The 15,232-nt window shown below is 46.3% G+C and overlaps 1 protein-coding gene across 4 annotated transcripts; it reads right to left on the bottom strand.

Moving 5' to 3' along the window:
- Positions 1-632: 632 nt before the first annotated feature.
- NOPCHAP1 (NOP protein chaperone 1) lies at positions 633-9,445 on the bottom strand. 4 transcript variants are annotated; one of them, XM_090043179.1, is made up of 5 exons: positions 9,308-9,445; positions 8,484-8,570; positions 6,463-6,599; positions 4,647-4,820; positions 633-2,167 (listed from the first exon to the last, which is right to left on the bottom strand). In XM_090043179.1, the coding sequence occupies exons 1-5, from the start codon at positions 9,366-9,368 to the stop codon at positions 1,982-1,984; spliced, it is 645 nt and encodes a 214-aa protein (XP_089899305.1). In that variant the 5' UTR covers positions 9,369-9,445; the 3' UTR covers positions 633-1,981. The 4 variants fall into 4 exon arrangements, with proteins under 4 accessions (XP_089899305.1, XP_089899308.1, XP_089899307.1 ...); XM_090043183.1 differs by having other exon boundaries at positions 2,005-2,167; positions 4,647-4,756; XM_090043182.1 differs by lacking the exon at positions 4,647-4,820.
- Positions 9,446-15,232: the final 5,787 nt, after the last annotated feature.

Below are 15,232 nucleotides of genomic sequence, written 5' to 3' on the forward strand. Positions count from 1 at the left end.
TACTGGAAAAGGTAGAAGCAGCGTGTTAGTTTGACCCGGCTCCCCAGCATCTGCATAGATTGTGTACTTCAGCAAGGCTTTTTGGCACTTTTTGATCTAAAGCTGATTAAATCAGCTATTACAAAAAGTGCCAAAAAGCCCCGCTGAAGTGCATGATCTATACAGACGTTGGAGAAGCCAGGCTGAACTAACACAATGCTTTTTTGGGCATGTGCTATGCACAGTGTGGAAATGCACCAAGCTTAGAGTGCTGGGGGGGCAGTTGTTCCCCATGTCTGTAAGCAGCCATTATTACTAAGAGCTACCATATTTACTAACCCACTATGGGAGACATGTTACAGTGGAATAGGGGCAAGAAAAAAAAATCTGAAATTTTTACTACAACTTAATTAACCACAAGACCAATTTTACTGATGACCAACAATAAGAATCCAATGGATTTATTTTATTTAGCGAAAATATCCCATAATTTACTCACATCACCCAATGCCAGTAAAATGATCCCTCCCTATTCAGTTAAGTTAAAAAGAGCCATCATGCTCTGTGATCCCAACTGAAATCCTTACTGATCATGACCCTGAAAAAAGATGTTTGAGACAACCACCCTGAAGAAAAACCTCAAGGAAAAAAAATACTGTTTATTCTTTTTATTCCAAATCATATGTATAACCGAAGCTTTCCAGACAAGATCGCTAACATTTGAGTAGATACAGTATAGAAAAGCTATTGTACAAAGCGCTAAGTTTCTTTAAGAAATATGATCTACAGAGGCACTGCCAATATATCTGAAATGCAAAACATCACCTGTAACCTAACTACAATAAAATGGCCAAATTGCTGCTTCCTGTGACAGTAGTGTTCAACCTATCCAGCCACACAGGCCAGATGAGTGGCATGGAGTTGACCCGCAGGCTAGATCCAGTGCACCCATAAAACCTTGCATAGTAGATCCAGTTATAGTGCAACCCTGCATGCTAGATCCATCTGTGGCATGATCCAGGGTGCAAGGTCTTGTTATCCAGACCATGGGACTCCTCACAGGTCTAATTATGGTAGCAGAGTTGTGTGGCAGCTTTAATTACCGCTGTGCCAAAAACAATTAATGCCGCTACTGCTCTCCCACTTCCAAATTTCTGGACCTGTGAAGAACCTCAAGGGCTGGAAGACATGGCTTATAGTCCAGAAGTTGAACGTCACTATCCTATAAAATTAGGGAGGTATGCAATTAGGCATATTTCCTTATATTTGACCATGAAGGCACTGAGGGCATATCTACACTGTAGTCTCAACAAAAGCTAGATACCAGTTAAGCTTTGAATGAGCTAGCTCAGGTGCTAACAAAAGCCTACCTACAGCAGCAGATCTCACTCCAATATAATTTATCCTGTCATGAAATATGGCCAATTAGCTTGTGCTGAGTTTGGAACTTGTGCTAATTGCTACCAGTACCTGAGCTAGCTTAAGTATCTCTCAATTCTGAGACGGCATTGTGCATGTACCTACAGTGTGTTTGTTTACTTACTTAGAAATAGCACAAAAAAAGACAAAAGTTTATTTTCTTAGTATTACTCCCTCCTAAAATACTGTACATCTGCTCTTACCATCTCCCAGGACACATGCTCCCTTATACCCACAGCAGTCCTTTCCTCACTTAGCTCTCTCATAACACCTTACCATTTCTGACCTGTTCCAAGTTATACGTTTCTTCTGTTTCTTCTCCATTCTGACCATCTGATGGAACTTATTTCCATGTAATTCAAGGGACAAGCCAGTATGTTATTAGCCTTAAGAATTCCAGCTGGGCTCTCAAACATAAGGAATTCTTCTCCACATTATGCACAGCACTCCCAATGACAAATACTGGAAGTTAGCTAGTTCCTAGGTGATATTACACCTGAAGATAAGCTTATGTTTCAAGGTTCAGTCTTCAAGTAGTCAGGAACACGATTAATTCAAAACCAGAAATCTGAAAATGAACTATCTACTCATTTCCTTCACTGTCCAAAATTTCGATTTTGCCTTTTTCACCCTTTTGTTTAGGAAGTTTAATGTTGTCTACAGTAATTTCATCAGTTGCACAGCTGTCCTCTTCAGATTCTGAGCTGTCTTCCGAAGTTATTTCTTCTTCATCTGTGTCTGAACCACTTAGCTCAACCAAGGCAACGTTCTGCAAAAACAACATTCCTTTTTTAAACACTGGATTTGTGTGTTGTTTTTATGGTTTTCAAAAAAAGTAAAACAAACTAACAACATGCCAATATCTGTACACACCCCTGTTTGAAGTCAGCCATTAGACTGACATGAAGAGATGTATACACTCTAGAAGAGATCGGGAATATTTTCAATTGTCTCAAGGGTCATTTTAAACAGCATGCAAAGTTTAAGCGTAAAAAAAGCCCCACATTTAATTTATTTTATTAATAGGTAGCATACTTATCTCATTTTTAACTTTAAACATTGGAAGCAAGAGAGATCAGAGTATGTTAACTCATCCTAAACTTCTGGTTTATACCAACAAATTAGGCTCTAAACAGATGCCTCATTTGAGGTGGTTCTGATTGAACAACTTAAAACTCAGGACAAAAAAGGAGCAGCACAGACCTTTACGGTAGCTCTTCCAAGCTTCATTGTTGCTCAGTGATCAGGGAAAGCACAATCTGATAGGCCTGCACCTCTCCTTAGCAATTAACTTAAACAAGCCACTATTGACTTACACAACTTTGTCCAAAGTGTTAGCACATTTTCTCCTGCTAACTTCACAGGTACTTAAAATGGGATATTGGATTGATATTCATTCTGGGGGTAAAAACAGATTTTGCTAAAGAAAACAGATCCAGCTATGGCAGAATATGTGCCACCACAGTTGATCTGTTTTACTGGGTGAAACATTTTCCCCACTGTCCCACATTGGGCTCCTGCCCAAAACAGGACAATGGGTGATGTGTTCCCACTGCCCCAGGGATTCCCCGTGTTCCTCGCTGCTTTGCCCCTCCTTGCTGGGACCTGGGTAGGAACATTATTGTCATAAACATTCTGATGGAGGCAAAAATGCAAATGTCCGGCAATGTCTGTTTCTACCCTGTAGGATCCCTGTAACAAGCACCCATAGGCTATAAACAGATGTCATATTTCTGTGGAGAGAATGCCTCTTTGTCCTCACATCCTGCAGATGTTCACACCCATGGGCGAATGGAGCCTCTTGAATCGGGGGGACTTGCCCACCCAGCAGCCAGTCAGTGACTGGGGGGGAGGGGGAGGGAGTCCCCCCCACCCCGTGGCCAATCATGCTGACTCAGAAGGGCCAGCAATGTGCCCAAAAGGGCCAGGGGTGCTTCACCTGGCGCCCCCATACCCCAGCCAGCACTCTAAGGGGGATACCAGCACTCCCACCTGCCCCTCCTGCCCATCACCCAAGCAGGAAAGGCTGACTGTGAGGGGGTGCACCAGCACTCTCAGGGTACAGGTGCACCCCCATGCACCCCCTACATGTCACCACCGTTCACACCCTTTGTCACACTTCCAGTACCTATGAAATATGCCAGATATAGTGAGCTAATACTTCTTTTCAGGACAATTCTGTGTGCATCTGTAAGCGAATTGAGGCTTACTTAAAACTTAACTGCCACTCATTCCCACGATGTGCAGGCAGTCCTTGACTTATAATGTTTTGAGTTGCAACATTTTCTGCTTACAATGTTTATAAATTGACACCATTTCAACTTTCTGATGTCAGTTTCAACTTTACAACGCTTGATCCAACACCATGCCAGCGAACAAGTTCGCTACATCGTCCATCTCCCTGGAGAACGTCTGTCCAAACTTCCTTGGATGCTTTCTTTAAGAAAGTGGATAAGACTCCAGAAAAACCAGCAGCCAAGGCTCCAGAGAAGACTTCAACCAAGAACCCTTCAAAAAGTCCAACCAAGAACCTTTCAGAAAGTCCAAAGTCACCTAAAAGAAGTCCTTCCAAATCAATATGATTGCTATTTACAATATAAATACATTAATGTAGCTATATTACTCATCTGTAATAGATCAAGTACAAAATTCTGGGGTATTTTTGGTGAAAATAGGGTATTGGGCCTTGGTTCAGGAACCAATCCCCCATTTATAACATTGTTTCCTATGGGAAATTTCGTTCCAAGTTATGTTTTGACTTAAGAGGTGGTTTTCAGGAACCAATTGTGTCGTAAGTCCAAGGACTGCCTGTATTTGTCAAGCTGTATGCTTTCCCTGGTCACCTACTGGAAGAAAAGCAGCAATGCAACTTGTAAGAGCTACATGTGTAAAGAATAGGGCTGTGTGACACTTCAGTAGCTGATTCGATTTGGAGGAGATTTGACCCGATTTGGCAGCTGAATCTCCATATTGGGAGACCTATTAAGCAGTCCAAATTGAATCAGAAGCCTCCAAATCGATTTGGAGAGATGCAGGGCCGATTCAGAGGTTCAGCCATAGGCTATACAGGTTTCTCTCATATAAAGCAAACTAACGCTCTTTATAATGTAACAAATAGGAATAGGTTCCTAAGGTGGGGAGGGAGTGATACTGGGACTAGGGAAGGGGTGGGGGGAAGGGTGCCATTCCCAGGGCTACACCACGCTCTGCCTGTCCCCTGTGCCTGGGCTCCACCTGTCCCCACTCACCCCAGCTCCTGGGCTCCGCCGTGCCATGGTACAGGCAACTGGTGTCGGCTGCTCCCAGGGCTGCTGCAGCAGGGACTGGGGCCGGGGGGGGAGTGGCAGCAAGCGGAGCTCTGAGAGTGCGGGATGTGGTGCAAAGGTAAGTGTAGACAAGCTGTGCCACATCCCACACCACACCTAGAGACAGAATTCTCATGGGATTGTCATGAATACTTGTTGATGTAATTCAGACCATATAGATTAGTGTTACCAACACCAGAGTTGTGACTGAATGGCAAGTAATAGCTTGCATAAAACTACATCAGGTCAATGTTACAAAGGATTATTAGGAAAGAAAAAAATTCAATTTAATATTTTAAAGAAATATAAAATATTATAGGCCGGCTAGTCTTACCCGACCTTGGGTAAGCTTTTTGAGAAAATTGTTCTGGCACATGTCCACGAGGGGCCAGCAGGGGAGATTATGCTTGGGGGCAACCAACACGGGTTCATTAGCGGCAGGTCCTATCAGACCAACCTGGTGGCCTTCTATGACTGACCAGGTCACCAAATCCTTAGATGCAAGGGTAGCAGTAGACACAGTCTTTCTGGACTTTTGGAAGGCCTTTGATACCATCTCTCACCCCGTTCTCATTAAGAAACTGGGGGACTGTGGTGTCGACACCTACACAGTCAAATGGGTCGCCAACTGGCTGGAGGGCTGCGCCCAGAGAGTGGTGGTGGATGGGTCATTTTCGACCTGGAGGGATGTGGGCAGCGGGGTTCCACAGGGCTCGATCCTTGGGCCCGCACTGTTCAACATCTTCATCAGTGACTTGGATGAGGGGGTAAAAAGCACACCGTTCAAGTTTGCTGATGACACTAAGCTGTGGGGAGAAGTGGGCATGCTAGAAGGCAGGAATAGGCTACAATCAGACCTAGACAGGTTACAGGGGTAGGCGGATGAGAATAGGATGGAATTCAACACTGACAAATGCAAGGTGCTGCACCTGGGGAGGAAGAACCAGCACCATACCTACAGGCTGGGGAACTCCCTTCTTGTCAGTGCAGAGGCAGAAAAGGATCTTGGAGTCATCACTGTTGCCAAGATGAACATGGGCTGGCAGCATGGGGGATGCTGTCAGGAAAGCCAACCGCACCTTGTCATGCATCCACAGATTCATCTCAAGTACGTCCAGGGCGGTGATACTTCCCCTCTGTGGAGCACTGGTCAGGCCGCAGCTGGAGTACTGCGTCCAGTTCTGGGCGCTGCACTTCAAGAGGGATGTGGACAACATGGAGAGGGTCCAGAGGAGGGCCACTCACATGATCAGGGGGCAGCAGGGCAGGCCCTATGAAGAGAGGCTACGGGACCTGAACCTATTCAGCCTCCACAAGAGAAGGCTGAGGGGGGATCTAGTGGCCTGTTACAAACTAGTCAGAGAGGACCAGCAGGCGTTGGGGGAGTCCCTGTTCCCCCAAGCACTACCAGCAGTGACTAGAAATAATGGTCACAAGCTGGCAGAGGGTAAATTCAGATTAGGTATCAGGAGGCGCTACTTCACTGCCAGGGCAGCTAGGATCTGGAACCAACTTCCAAGAGAAGTGGTGCTGGCTCCTACCCTGGGGGTCTTTAAGAGAAGGCTAGATGTACACCTTGCTGGGGTCTTTTGACCCCAGTACCCTTTCCTGCCATGGCAGGGGGGTCGGACTTGATGATCTGCTCAGGTCCTTTCTGACCCTACTAACTATGAAACTGTGAAACCATTCTAAGGCTGACTGGACTATATTGAGCCACATCACTAAAAATTACATTACATTAGACAGGAAAGGTGTTTACCATCTCTATAATGTTTTCAGGGGCATCATCGAGATGTTCAATATCAAACTGATGTGGTGGTGCTGTCGCTATCCTTTTAGCTAGGTCATCATTCGCATGTGCCATCTGTGGAAGAAAGCTCTGTACTCTGTCAAAAACTAACAGAGAAACACTAAGATTATTACCAAATAAGTGGCACACAATACACACAGCCATTAACTCTTTTATTTCTACTTCAATTTCTTCTAAACATTCAATTAAAAATATTTCTCAATTTGAGATTTAAAGCTGTTTATAAATTCTTAGAAATTATTTGAAAGCTATATTCATCACATAGTTCAACTTCCCTTAACTGATATAGTACAGAACAGGGGTGGGAAATTCTCTGGGCTGAAGGGCCACGTAAGGAGTTCTGGTGAACTGTTGAGGGCTGGAAGGTGGTAGGGGTGCTGACCGGGAGTTTTGGTGAACTGTTGAGGGGCGTGGTAGTGCTCAGCCAGGCATACGGGATGGGGCTGTGCGTGGCAGGGAGTGGTGTTGGGAAGCGGGACAAGGATCGTGGGGCAATGACAGTGTGGAGCTGGGGCCCAGAGCAGAGCCATAATCCACTACCCATACGTCCCTGTAACAGGCGCCAGTTCCAACCTGTCAGCTGATTGAATCTGGCCAACAGGCAAGCACCTACCAATTGACTGGATCCAGCCCATGGCTGTCCCCACAACACCGTGCATGGGGCTGAACTCTGCCTGCTCCTATTTAGAGCAGCCTGCAACACGTTCCTACCCACTGCAGCCCTGGCAAGCGCACACAGCTTTCCAGCAGGGCTGCTCTTGGTGCAGCTGCAGCCATCTGGGTACTGCTTGGCTCCCCCTGCCCCCAGTGGCTCCTCCTCCTCCTGTGTCACTCCAGGTTGTGGGGAAGCTGCAGCCAGGTGGCTCCTGCCCCCAGCACATGCGGCTCCAACTCCAGCTCCCAGGGGCCATCCACTCACTTGGCTGCCCACAAGTGGCTGCTTATGCTGGGCAGCTGTAGTGGATAAAGATGGCTGGGAGATGGAGCCCCATACACTGGGGCAGGAGCCACCCGGCTGCAGCTTCCCCTCCCCTGCCTGGCCAGAGTGGTGCAACAGAGGCAGGAACAGCTGCTGGATCAGAGGGAGCTGAACAATACCCAGGTGGCTATGCCCACACCAGGAGTAGCCATCCCAGGAAGCTGTGTTCACTAGCCAGGGCATTGCTGTCTGGTGGGAGAATGGTATAGGCTGTCCTGGGCAGAAGTAGCAGCACAGCCCCATATGGAATGCCACTGGGGACAGCCACAGGCTGGACTTGGGGTGGAACACACCTGCACCACACCACCTGGGTAAGCTCTGCTGCATGTGCCCCCTGCAACCCCCAGCCAGCTCCTAGGACCTAGCACATGGACATCCCCCGAAATACCACCCCCCCCACACACACAATATACATGAGTAAGACTTTATTTTGAACTATTATGCAATTGCTTCTATATATACTACTCAAAAACAACATAAATCAGGACAAAAATATTTTCTGAAATAAAATTAAGATATGCTATGGCCGATGTTTGATTTTTAGTATGATTTTTTTTAATCTATAATTTGTTAATAGTATCTTCTCAAAGATTGTGCGTGTGGCCCTTGACAACTGACCAAAACTATTTAAGTGGCCCACCAGCCAAAATAATTGTCCACCCCGATGTATCCTCTTTCATTCTCTATTAAAACATTTCCCTGCTTAGAAAGACTACATTTTCTGAGTAAAATGCACTGAAGTCCTTTAACAAGCTACTATTATAACACAACCACCTCCCCAAAGTTTTTATTAAAGAATTAACTTCCTAATACACAGTACTTATTCCGCTACTTTTAGAATTTGTTTATGTATGCAGGTAGTTAATTTTTAATTGCCAACAGCTTCAGCAAAAGCACATAGTTTTGTGTGTAAAAAAACGTATTTTTTTCCAAGTTCACAAGTAGCTTAACCTGCAAGTGCCAGATTCTGATTGGAGTGAAAGGCACTTACTATTACTCCGTGGCATTCTAACCGTTTGTAAACGTGTGGCTTTTTTGTTGGCATGCTTGGAATTAATCAACAGTGTGTCACGAATGCCTAGAAATAAAGAAAAAAAACCAAAACCCTGTTATTTGAGTGCCTGCCTGCAAACAAACTGCAGGTTGAAAATGCAACTTTTTCATGATGTTCTCTCTCCATCCTGATTCACCTCCTTGCTTTAGGGCCTGGCTAAGTACAACCAGTCCTCGATTTACAACGTTTTGAGTTGCAACATTTTGCACTTACAACGTTTATAAATTGACACTCTATTTCAACTTTCCAACATCACTTGATTCAACCTGTTGCCAAGCCAGCGAACAAATTTGCTGTACTGCCCATCTCCCTGGAGAACATCTGGCACGAAGCCCCCTTGCTCAGGGTAGGTGAGCTGAGCCCAGCGATGGGACTTTTGCCTGAAAGCTTGTCTAACCTCTCTCTCAACTGTGCCACTGATCCAAATCATAAAAAGAGCACCAAAAAAGAAAGGAAAGACACTGCTTGTCCGTTTCCCCAACGCTGACCGCAAGGCAGAGCCGGGCAGACATATCCCTTGTACTGTAACGTAATCCCCGCTCTCTCTCGGCTCAAGGCCCACCCGCGAGCCGTGGCAGACCCCCGCAAATGGCGGGAGTACCGGGAACGCTCCTCGGCCCGGCGCACTCGGGTCCCCGGAGACCCCAGACTACCCCGGGTAATGGCCCGGAAGGAGAAAGTCCCTCCGGGTTAGTCTAACCCATGAATTATTGGCAGAGCAGAGCGCACAAGCCCCCCTCCCCAACACGCGTGCCCCGTACCTCCTCCTAGCCCCACGCCCAGCAGCTCCTTGGAAGCAGCGGCTCCGCCGTCCCTCGCCATGTGGAGCTGCCAGGGGCCGGGACAGCGTTGGCGGCCGGATATCCGGGCTCCGCTCTAGCCGATGCCGGCGTGGGGCCAGCCCGCGCATTGGGCCCCCAGCGGCCGGAGGCGGCACTGCAGTGCGGGCTCAGCGCCAGGGAGAAGGGGAGCCTCGGGCCCAGCTGTCCCGCAGCCCGCCCCGCGCTTACCTCCAGTCCGCTGTCTGTCGCCTGCTCCTGGGCACCGAGCTCCTAGCCCGCAGCCCTGCTCACTGGCGAAACATTTGCCAGGGCCGTTGCCCTTTGTTTTCGCTTCCACATTAAACTGAATACTACCGCGCCTGGCCTATTAGTAAAGCACTTGGTTTCTTCTGACCTGCAGAAAATATGTGTTGTTTTATACGGGATGATGCGCCTCACCAACCGCCCCCCCACTCTTCACAGACCTAGATGGGCTCGTCTGTAGTTGTGACATAAAATACAGCAGCACAGACCTAAACCCTGGAAAGACTTGCTTATCCGTGCACAACTCTTTACAGGCTCAGGGCTTTTGTTTGCTGACTTCCAGCCAGGCAGTTAAAGCAGATGGGGAAGGGACATGGAAGAGAACTGGGAAGATCTCTGTACACTGGCGACGCGTAGGGGGTGCACGTGGGTGTGCGGGCACCCCTGAAATTGGTGGTGCACCCCCTGAGCAGGTGGCTGCCACTTGTCACCCCACCTCCCTGTGCCACCCACACCGCCAAACAGCATCTGTGGGCAGTCACTGATCGCTGCTGGCTGCCACCGACACTGTGGGTGGTCATCAACCACTGGTCAACGCTCGCCACCCTTCCGCCCCTGCCGCCAACACCGCCACGGCTACCTGCGGGAGCTCCCCGCATGCTGCTGCCATGCCCCCCACTTGCCGCTGCCACCTCCAGTGGGCAGTCACCGTGCCCCCCGCAGCCTCCGGGGCACACGTCGTTCATGTCTCTGCATAAATCAGAGTCTGATGGACCTTAATATTGGGGTGGGGTTGTTGTTATTTTTTGTGTTGATTCTTATTTCTACTCTAGTGAGCTACACTTTCTTACATAACTAATTTTAGCTATCAGAAATTGCAGGGTTGTTGGTTGCAGCCGTGTTGGTCTAAGGACATAGTCGGACAAGGTTCTTTGGGTAGATGTGATCTCTTTTATTGGGCCAACTTTTCCCAACTGTTTAGTTGGTCTAATAAAAGAGATCACATCTACCCAAAGAACCTTGCCTAACTATCAGAAGTTTACATTTATGAAGGTCCTGCTAAGTGAAACTCTCTTCTCCCTAAATTAATTACACAGTTCTTGTCATTTTTTTTGATCACCATTAGTGTATGGCTTAAAGCATCCACCATTAAATAATGTTAAGATCTCAGACACCATGGATCCAAAGTTACAGACAGAAACAAGAAAAGGTTTTCAGTCCTGCTGTAGTAAAAAAGCAGTTTGAAATGATGTAATGCAAAACCAAACTGGCAGTTAGGTATTTTACTCAGTTACATGACAAGTCATTGCTTGTTATATTTCATCTATTTATACATGTTACTAATGTGATTATTTCTTTATCTTATTGGAGAGAGCAGATGTTTTACAGCTCCAAATTCAAGTTTTCTACCAAGATTTCAAGAAAAAGTAGTGGCAAATCAACAAATGGTTACATTGTGCACAAAGACTGGGAAAGCTTGTAAATGGTAACAATGCAGTTTACCTAGTCTAGCCTAAGCAAATAAAGATTAGACCTCTGCAGGTAGGAAAGGTAGGTAGAAGGGCCATCAAAGTATCCTGAACGCAGCAAGCAGGCAGTCTAATTTTTATCAAAGCCATGCCCACAAATAGAAAGCAACATCTAACCTCTTAGATTCATATACATCAATAAGTGGCATTTATGGAGAAGGAAGACAATATATGCAGAAAATAGAAAAAAAACTCTGAATTTAAGCTATACTTTGGCATGAAAAATGAGTACTCGAACTAAGCATGAAAGTAATTGTGCTGGAGTGCCTCGCAGCCAGGTGTCTAGCCACTATTCTTGAAACCTTCCTGATGTTAATTATAATAATCTGGCAGATACACTCAAGATGAAATTTTAGCCCCTGAGGTAACTCAGTTATCTTTTGGAAAGCAACTCATATATTTGTTGCTGGCCAACCTGTTACTCAAGTTTTGTTCTGCAGGTTCACTGCCGTTTAACGACTGTAATTTATGCCTCAAAAACTGTAATTTTAGATGGATTGGATAGCTCAAGCAGTATATGCAACAGGATATAGACATTTCACTTCTAGATCACTTATTTCAGTCCAGTCCCATACAGAATTGACAAACTGCAGTTATCCCATAAAAGTTAATTTGGACACTGAATTCTGTTGTCTCCCTCTAAGGTCACTCTCAAAGTCAGAAAATGGACAAAGTAGGAAAAGCTTTCACTGCCAGTGTCCGTGCTTAGTGATATGTATTCCTCAATTCTGCAGTCACAGGATCTGTTATCAAATTCACCCCTTTCCACCTGACTGTGTTCCAGGATCTCAACTTTCATTAACAAAGAATAGAGTCATTATATTGTTAGTTCTCATGTTTGCAAAACCAACTTTAGTAAAATGAACCAAATATGAAACTTTCTGAATTAATGGAACTTTGTGGAATAATATTATGTAGCTTTTAAATAGTGCTTTTCATCAGTAGATCTCCAAGCTTTTTTTCAGAGATCCAGTATCATCACCCCTGTTTTAGAGGCAAGGAAAGTGAAGCACCAAGGAAGGAAACGGCTTGCTCATGGTTGCCTGGCAGGTAACAAACAGAATCCAAATCCAGGTTTCTCTTTAGTGCCAGTCCAATATTTTAACTTCTATACACAATATCACCTAGTGAAAGAATAATTCTAAAAGGAGCTCAATGGAGTGTTGATTTTGAGAACTAAGGATGACAACATAAAATATCAATGCTTAAACTATTGCAGTGCAGATTGGCCTGATCCCCAAATCAGATCACCCATTCCTAACTTTATTAACAGTATCGTTATGTCTATGAATTGACCAAGTATTTTCAGGTTGAGTTTTAGGAACAAGCCGGTTTTCCCCTGAATACAATTTGATAACTACAGATAAAGTCCTTGCATTGCTGTTGTCTTAAAAAAATTCCACAAGAGAATCAAACAACCAAGGCAAAGAATCAAAGGGTTATACAAAGTAAAGATACTGGGGGGGAAAAGAAATAAAGCAGCATCTGTACCTCAGATAATTTTACCCAAGTCTCACCATATTGTCCTCAGCCTAAAATTCTCCATCACTGCCTATAAAGACAAATATTTTAGTTAAATGGAAACCTGTTTGCAGGTTTAAACAATGACAGGCCCTTATGAAAAGGCCAGACTTGGATTGTGATTCTAGATTCAAATGTTTTGACATGTAAAATCTTGGATCCAAACAACCTTGGTCTCAGAGGTTTAAAACTTAAACTGTCCAGATTTTTCAAAGGATGTGGGAACCCATACTGTAAGGCTTAGCAAGTCCAAGATCTAACTGTGACATGTAGGTAGATTCTTTGTTCCCACGTAGAGAAGTCAAACTCGGTTGTGTGGGAGGGCTGTACTTGTAGAGGTTTCCCTCACTTGATGCAGGTTCTGCATGTGCAAATTTGCTCTTATGCGATGACCCACCAAAAATTCATAATTTCATAGTGCTTAGGGTTGGAAAGGACCTAAACAGATCATCAGGTTTGACCCCTGCCCCGGGCAGGAATGGGTGCCAGGGTCATATCACTCCAGCCAAATATTTGTCCAGCCTCCCCTTGAAGACCCCCAAGGTAAGAGAGAGTACCACCTCACTTGGGAGCGAGCCCATTCCAGAGCGTAAAGCCCATTCCATTCCTAAAGTAATGTCTCCTGATGTCCAGCCTGAACCTTCTCTCTAACAATTTGTGGCCGTTATTCCTAGTTACCCGCGGTGGTATCCGGGGGAACAAAGCCTTCCCCAATTCCCACTGGTCCCCCCTGGTGAGTTTGTAAATGGCCACCAGATCCCCCCCTCAGCCTTCTCTTGTGGAGGCTGAATAGATTCAGGCCCGTCAACCTCTCTTCGTAGGGCCTGGCCTGCTGCCCCCTGACCATGCGAGTGGTCCTCTCAATGCTAGCCACATCCCTCTTGAAGTGTGGCTCCCAAAACTGGATGCAGTACTTCAACTGTGGCCTGACCAATGCTGCATAGAGGGGAAGGATCACTTCACCTCCTGCCTGTGATGCATCTGTGGATACGTGACAATGTGTGGTTAGCCTTACTGACCGCTTCCTCGCATTGGAGGCTTCTGTCCATCCTGGAGTCAACAATGACTCCAAGATCTCTTTCAGCCACTGTGTTGTTGAGAAGGGAGTTCCCCAGCCTATAGGTGTGTTGCTGGTTCCTTCTCCCTAGATGCAGCACCTTGCACTTGTCTGTGTTGAATTTCATCATATTCTCATCCGCCCACCTCTGTAACCTGTCTAGGTCTAGCTGGCTTCTGTTCCTCCCCTCCAGTGTGCCCACCTCACCCCACATTTTGGTGTCGTCAGCAAATTTGGATATCATGCTTTCCACACCCACATCCAGATTGCTGATAAAGATGTTGAACAGTACAGGCCCCAGGACTGAGCCCTGAGGGACCCCACTGCCCACATCCCTCCAGGTCAAAAACGACCCATCCACAACCACTCTCTGGATGTGACCATCTAGCCAATTTTCCACCCATCTGACTGACTGTGTAGGCATCAGTGCTGCAGTCACCTGGTTTTTTCTGAGAGAACGTGGTGGGAAACAGTGCCAAAGGTCTTCTTAAAGTCCAGGAAGATGACATCCACCTCAAAGCCCTCATCCAGGGACTTTGTGACCTGATCATAAAAAGAAACTAGGTTAGTTGGACAGGATCTGCCCTCAGTGAACCCATGCTGGTTGCCCCTGAGCATTACCTCCTCTGCTGGGCCCTTGGAGATGTCCTCCTTGATAATTTTCTATATTTGGTATGCAAGGTAAATTCACTCTTATGCAATGGGTGTGGCGGAAGCCAGCAGTCAGCTGCTTTGTGCGGTGCATTGTGGGAGTGACATGCACCAAAATGTAGTCTCCTGTGTGGATCTGTGGTCCTTGCTCGTGCCTGCAACATGCATTTCTGTAGTTGCCATCCCCATTACGATAGTACCCTGTGCTTGTGTGTACTGTCTGCCGTTCATGAGTACCAAAATTGTCTTGTAAAAGTGGTAGAAATGGGTCTGGGGGTCAGTACAGCTGAGGCCTTGGAACATATCCCTATTGGTTACATTGCAAAGTGGGTGTCCTTTATGCAAATTTGAGTTATGCACCATTTTCTGGGAACGTGCGCATAACATAAACCGAGGGAAACCTGTACATTTATGCATAGTTTTAATATTTGTACAGCACATGGAAAATATATCTGTCCAGTACTATTGCTGATATTACTGTTTTAGACTCCATCAAAAAAGTGTTTTGTGTGTGTGTGTGTTTTCACCCTGCTGCCTACTCCTTTCAGCAGGTGCCCCTAGTTTTGGCCTGCTTGGCAGACAACAGGTCTGGCTTCACTTGGGCTGCACCGGGGGGTGATTTGATCGCACTCGGGTCACAGAAGCTTTAGGTGGGAGGGCTTTGAACCAAAAAGAAAAGAAAACCCCCAACATTAAGGACCACAGAAAACTACGTGTCAAGAGGAAGCTCATGACTTCAACCAGTGACTGGAGTCTATCTCCGCCCCCACAAGGCTGTGAGGAGCGGACGGGAAGCCCCATCCCTCCAGCACAGCTGTCCCCCAGTGACGTCAAAGCGACCGGGGATTCCCGGCGCGCAGCAGCTGCTGCCCCGCCCGGCGGGGCACGTCATCTTGGGCGCCC

This window comes from Crocodylus siamensis, chromosome 4 (assembly GCF_052110815.1).
Source record: "Crocodylus siamensis isolate JL-2025a chromosome 4, ASM5211081v1, whole genome shotgun sequence".
Classification (NCBI taxonomy): Eukaryota; Metazoa; Chordata; order Crocodylia; family Crocodylidae; genus Crocodylus; species Crocodylus siamensis.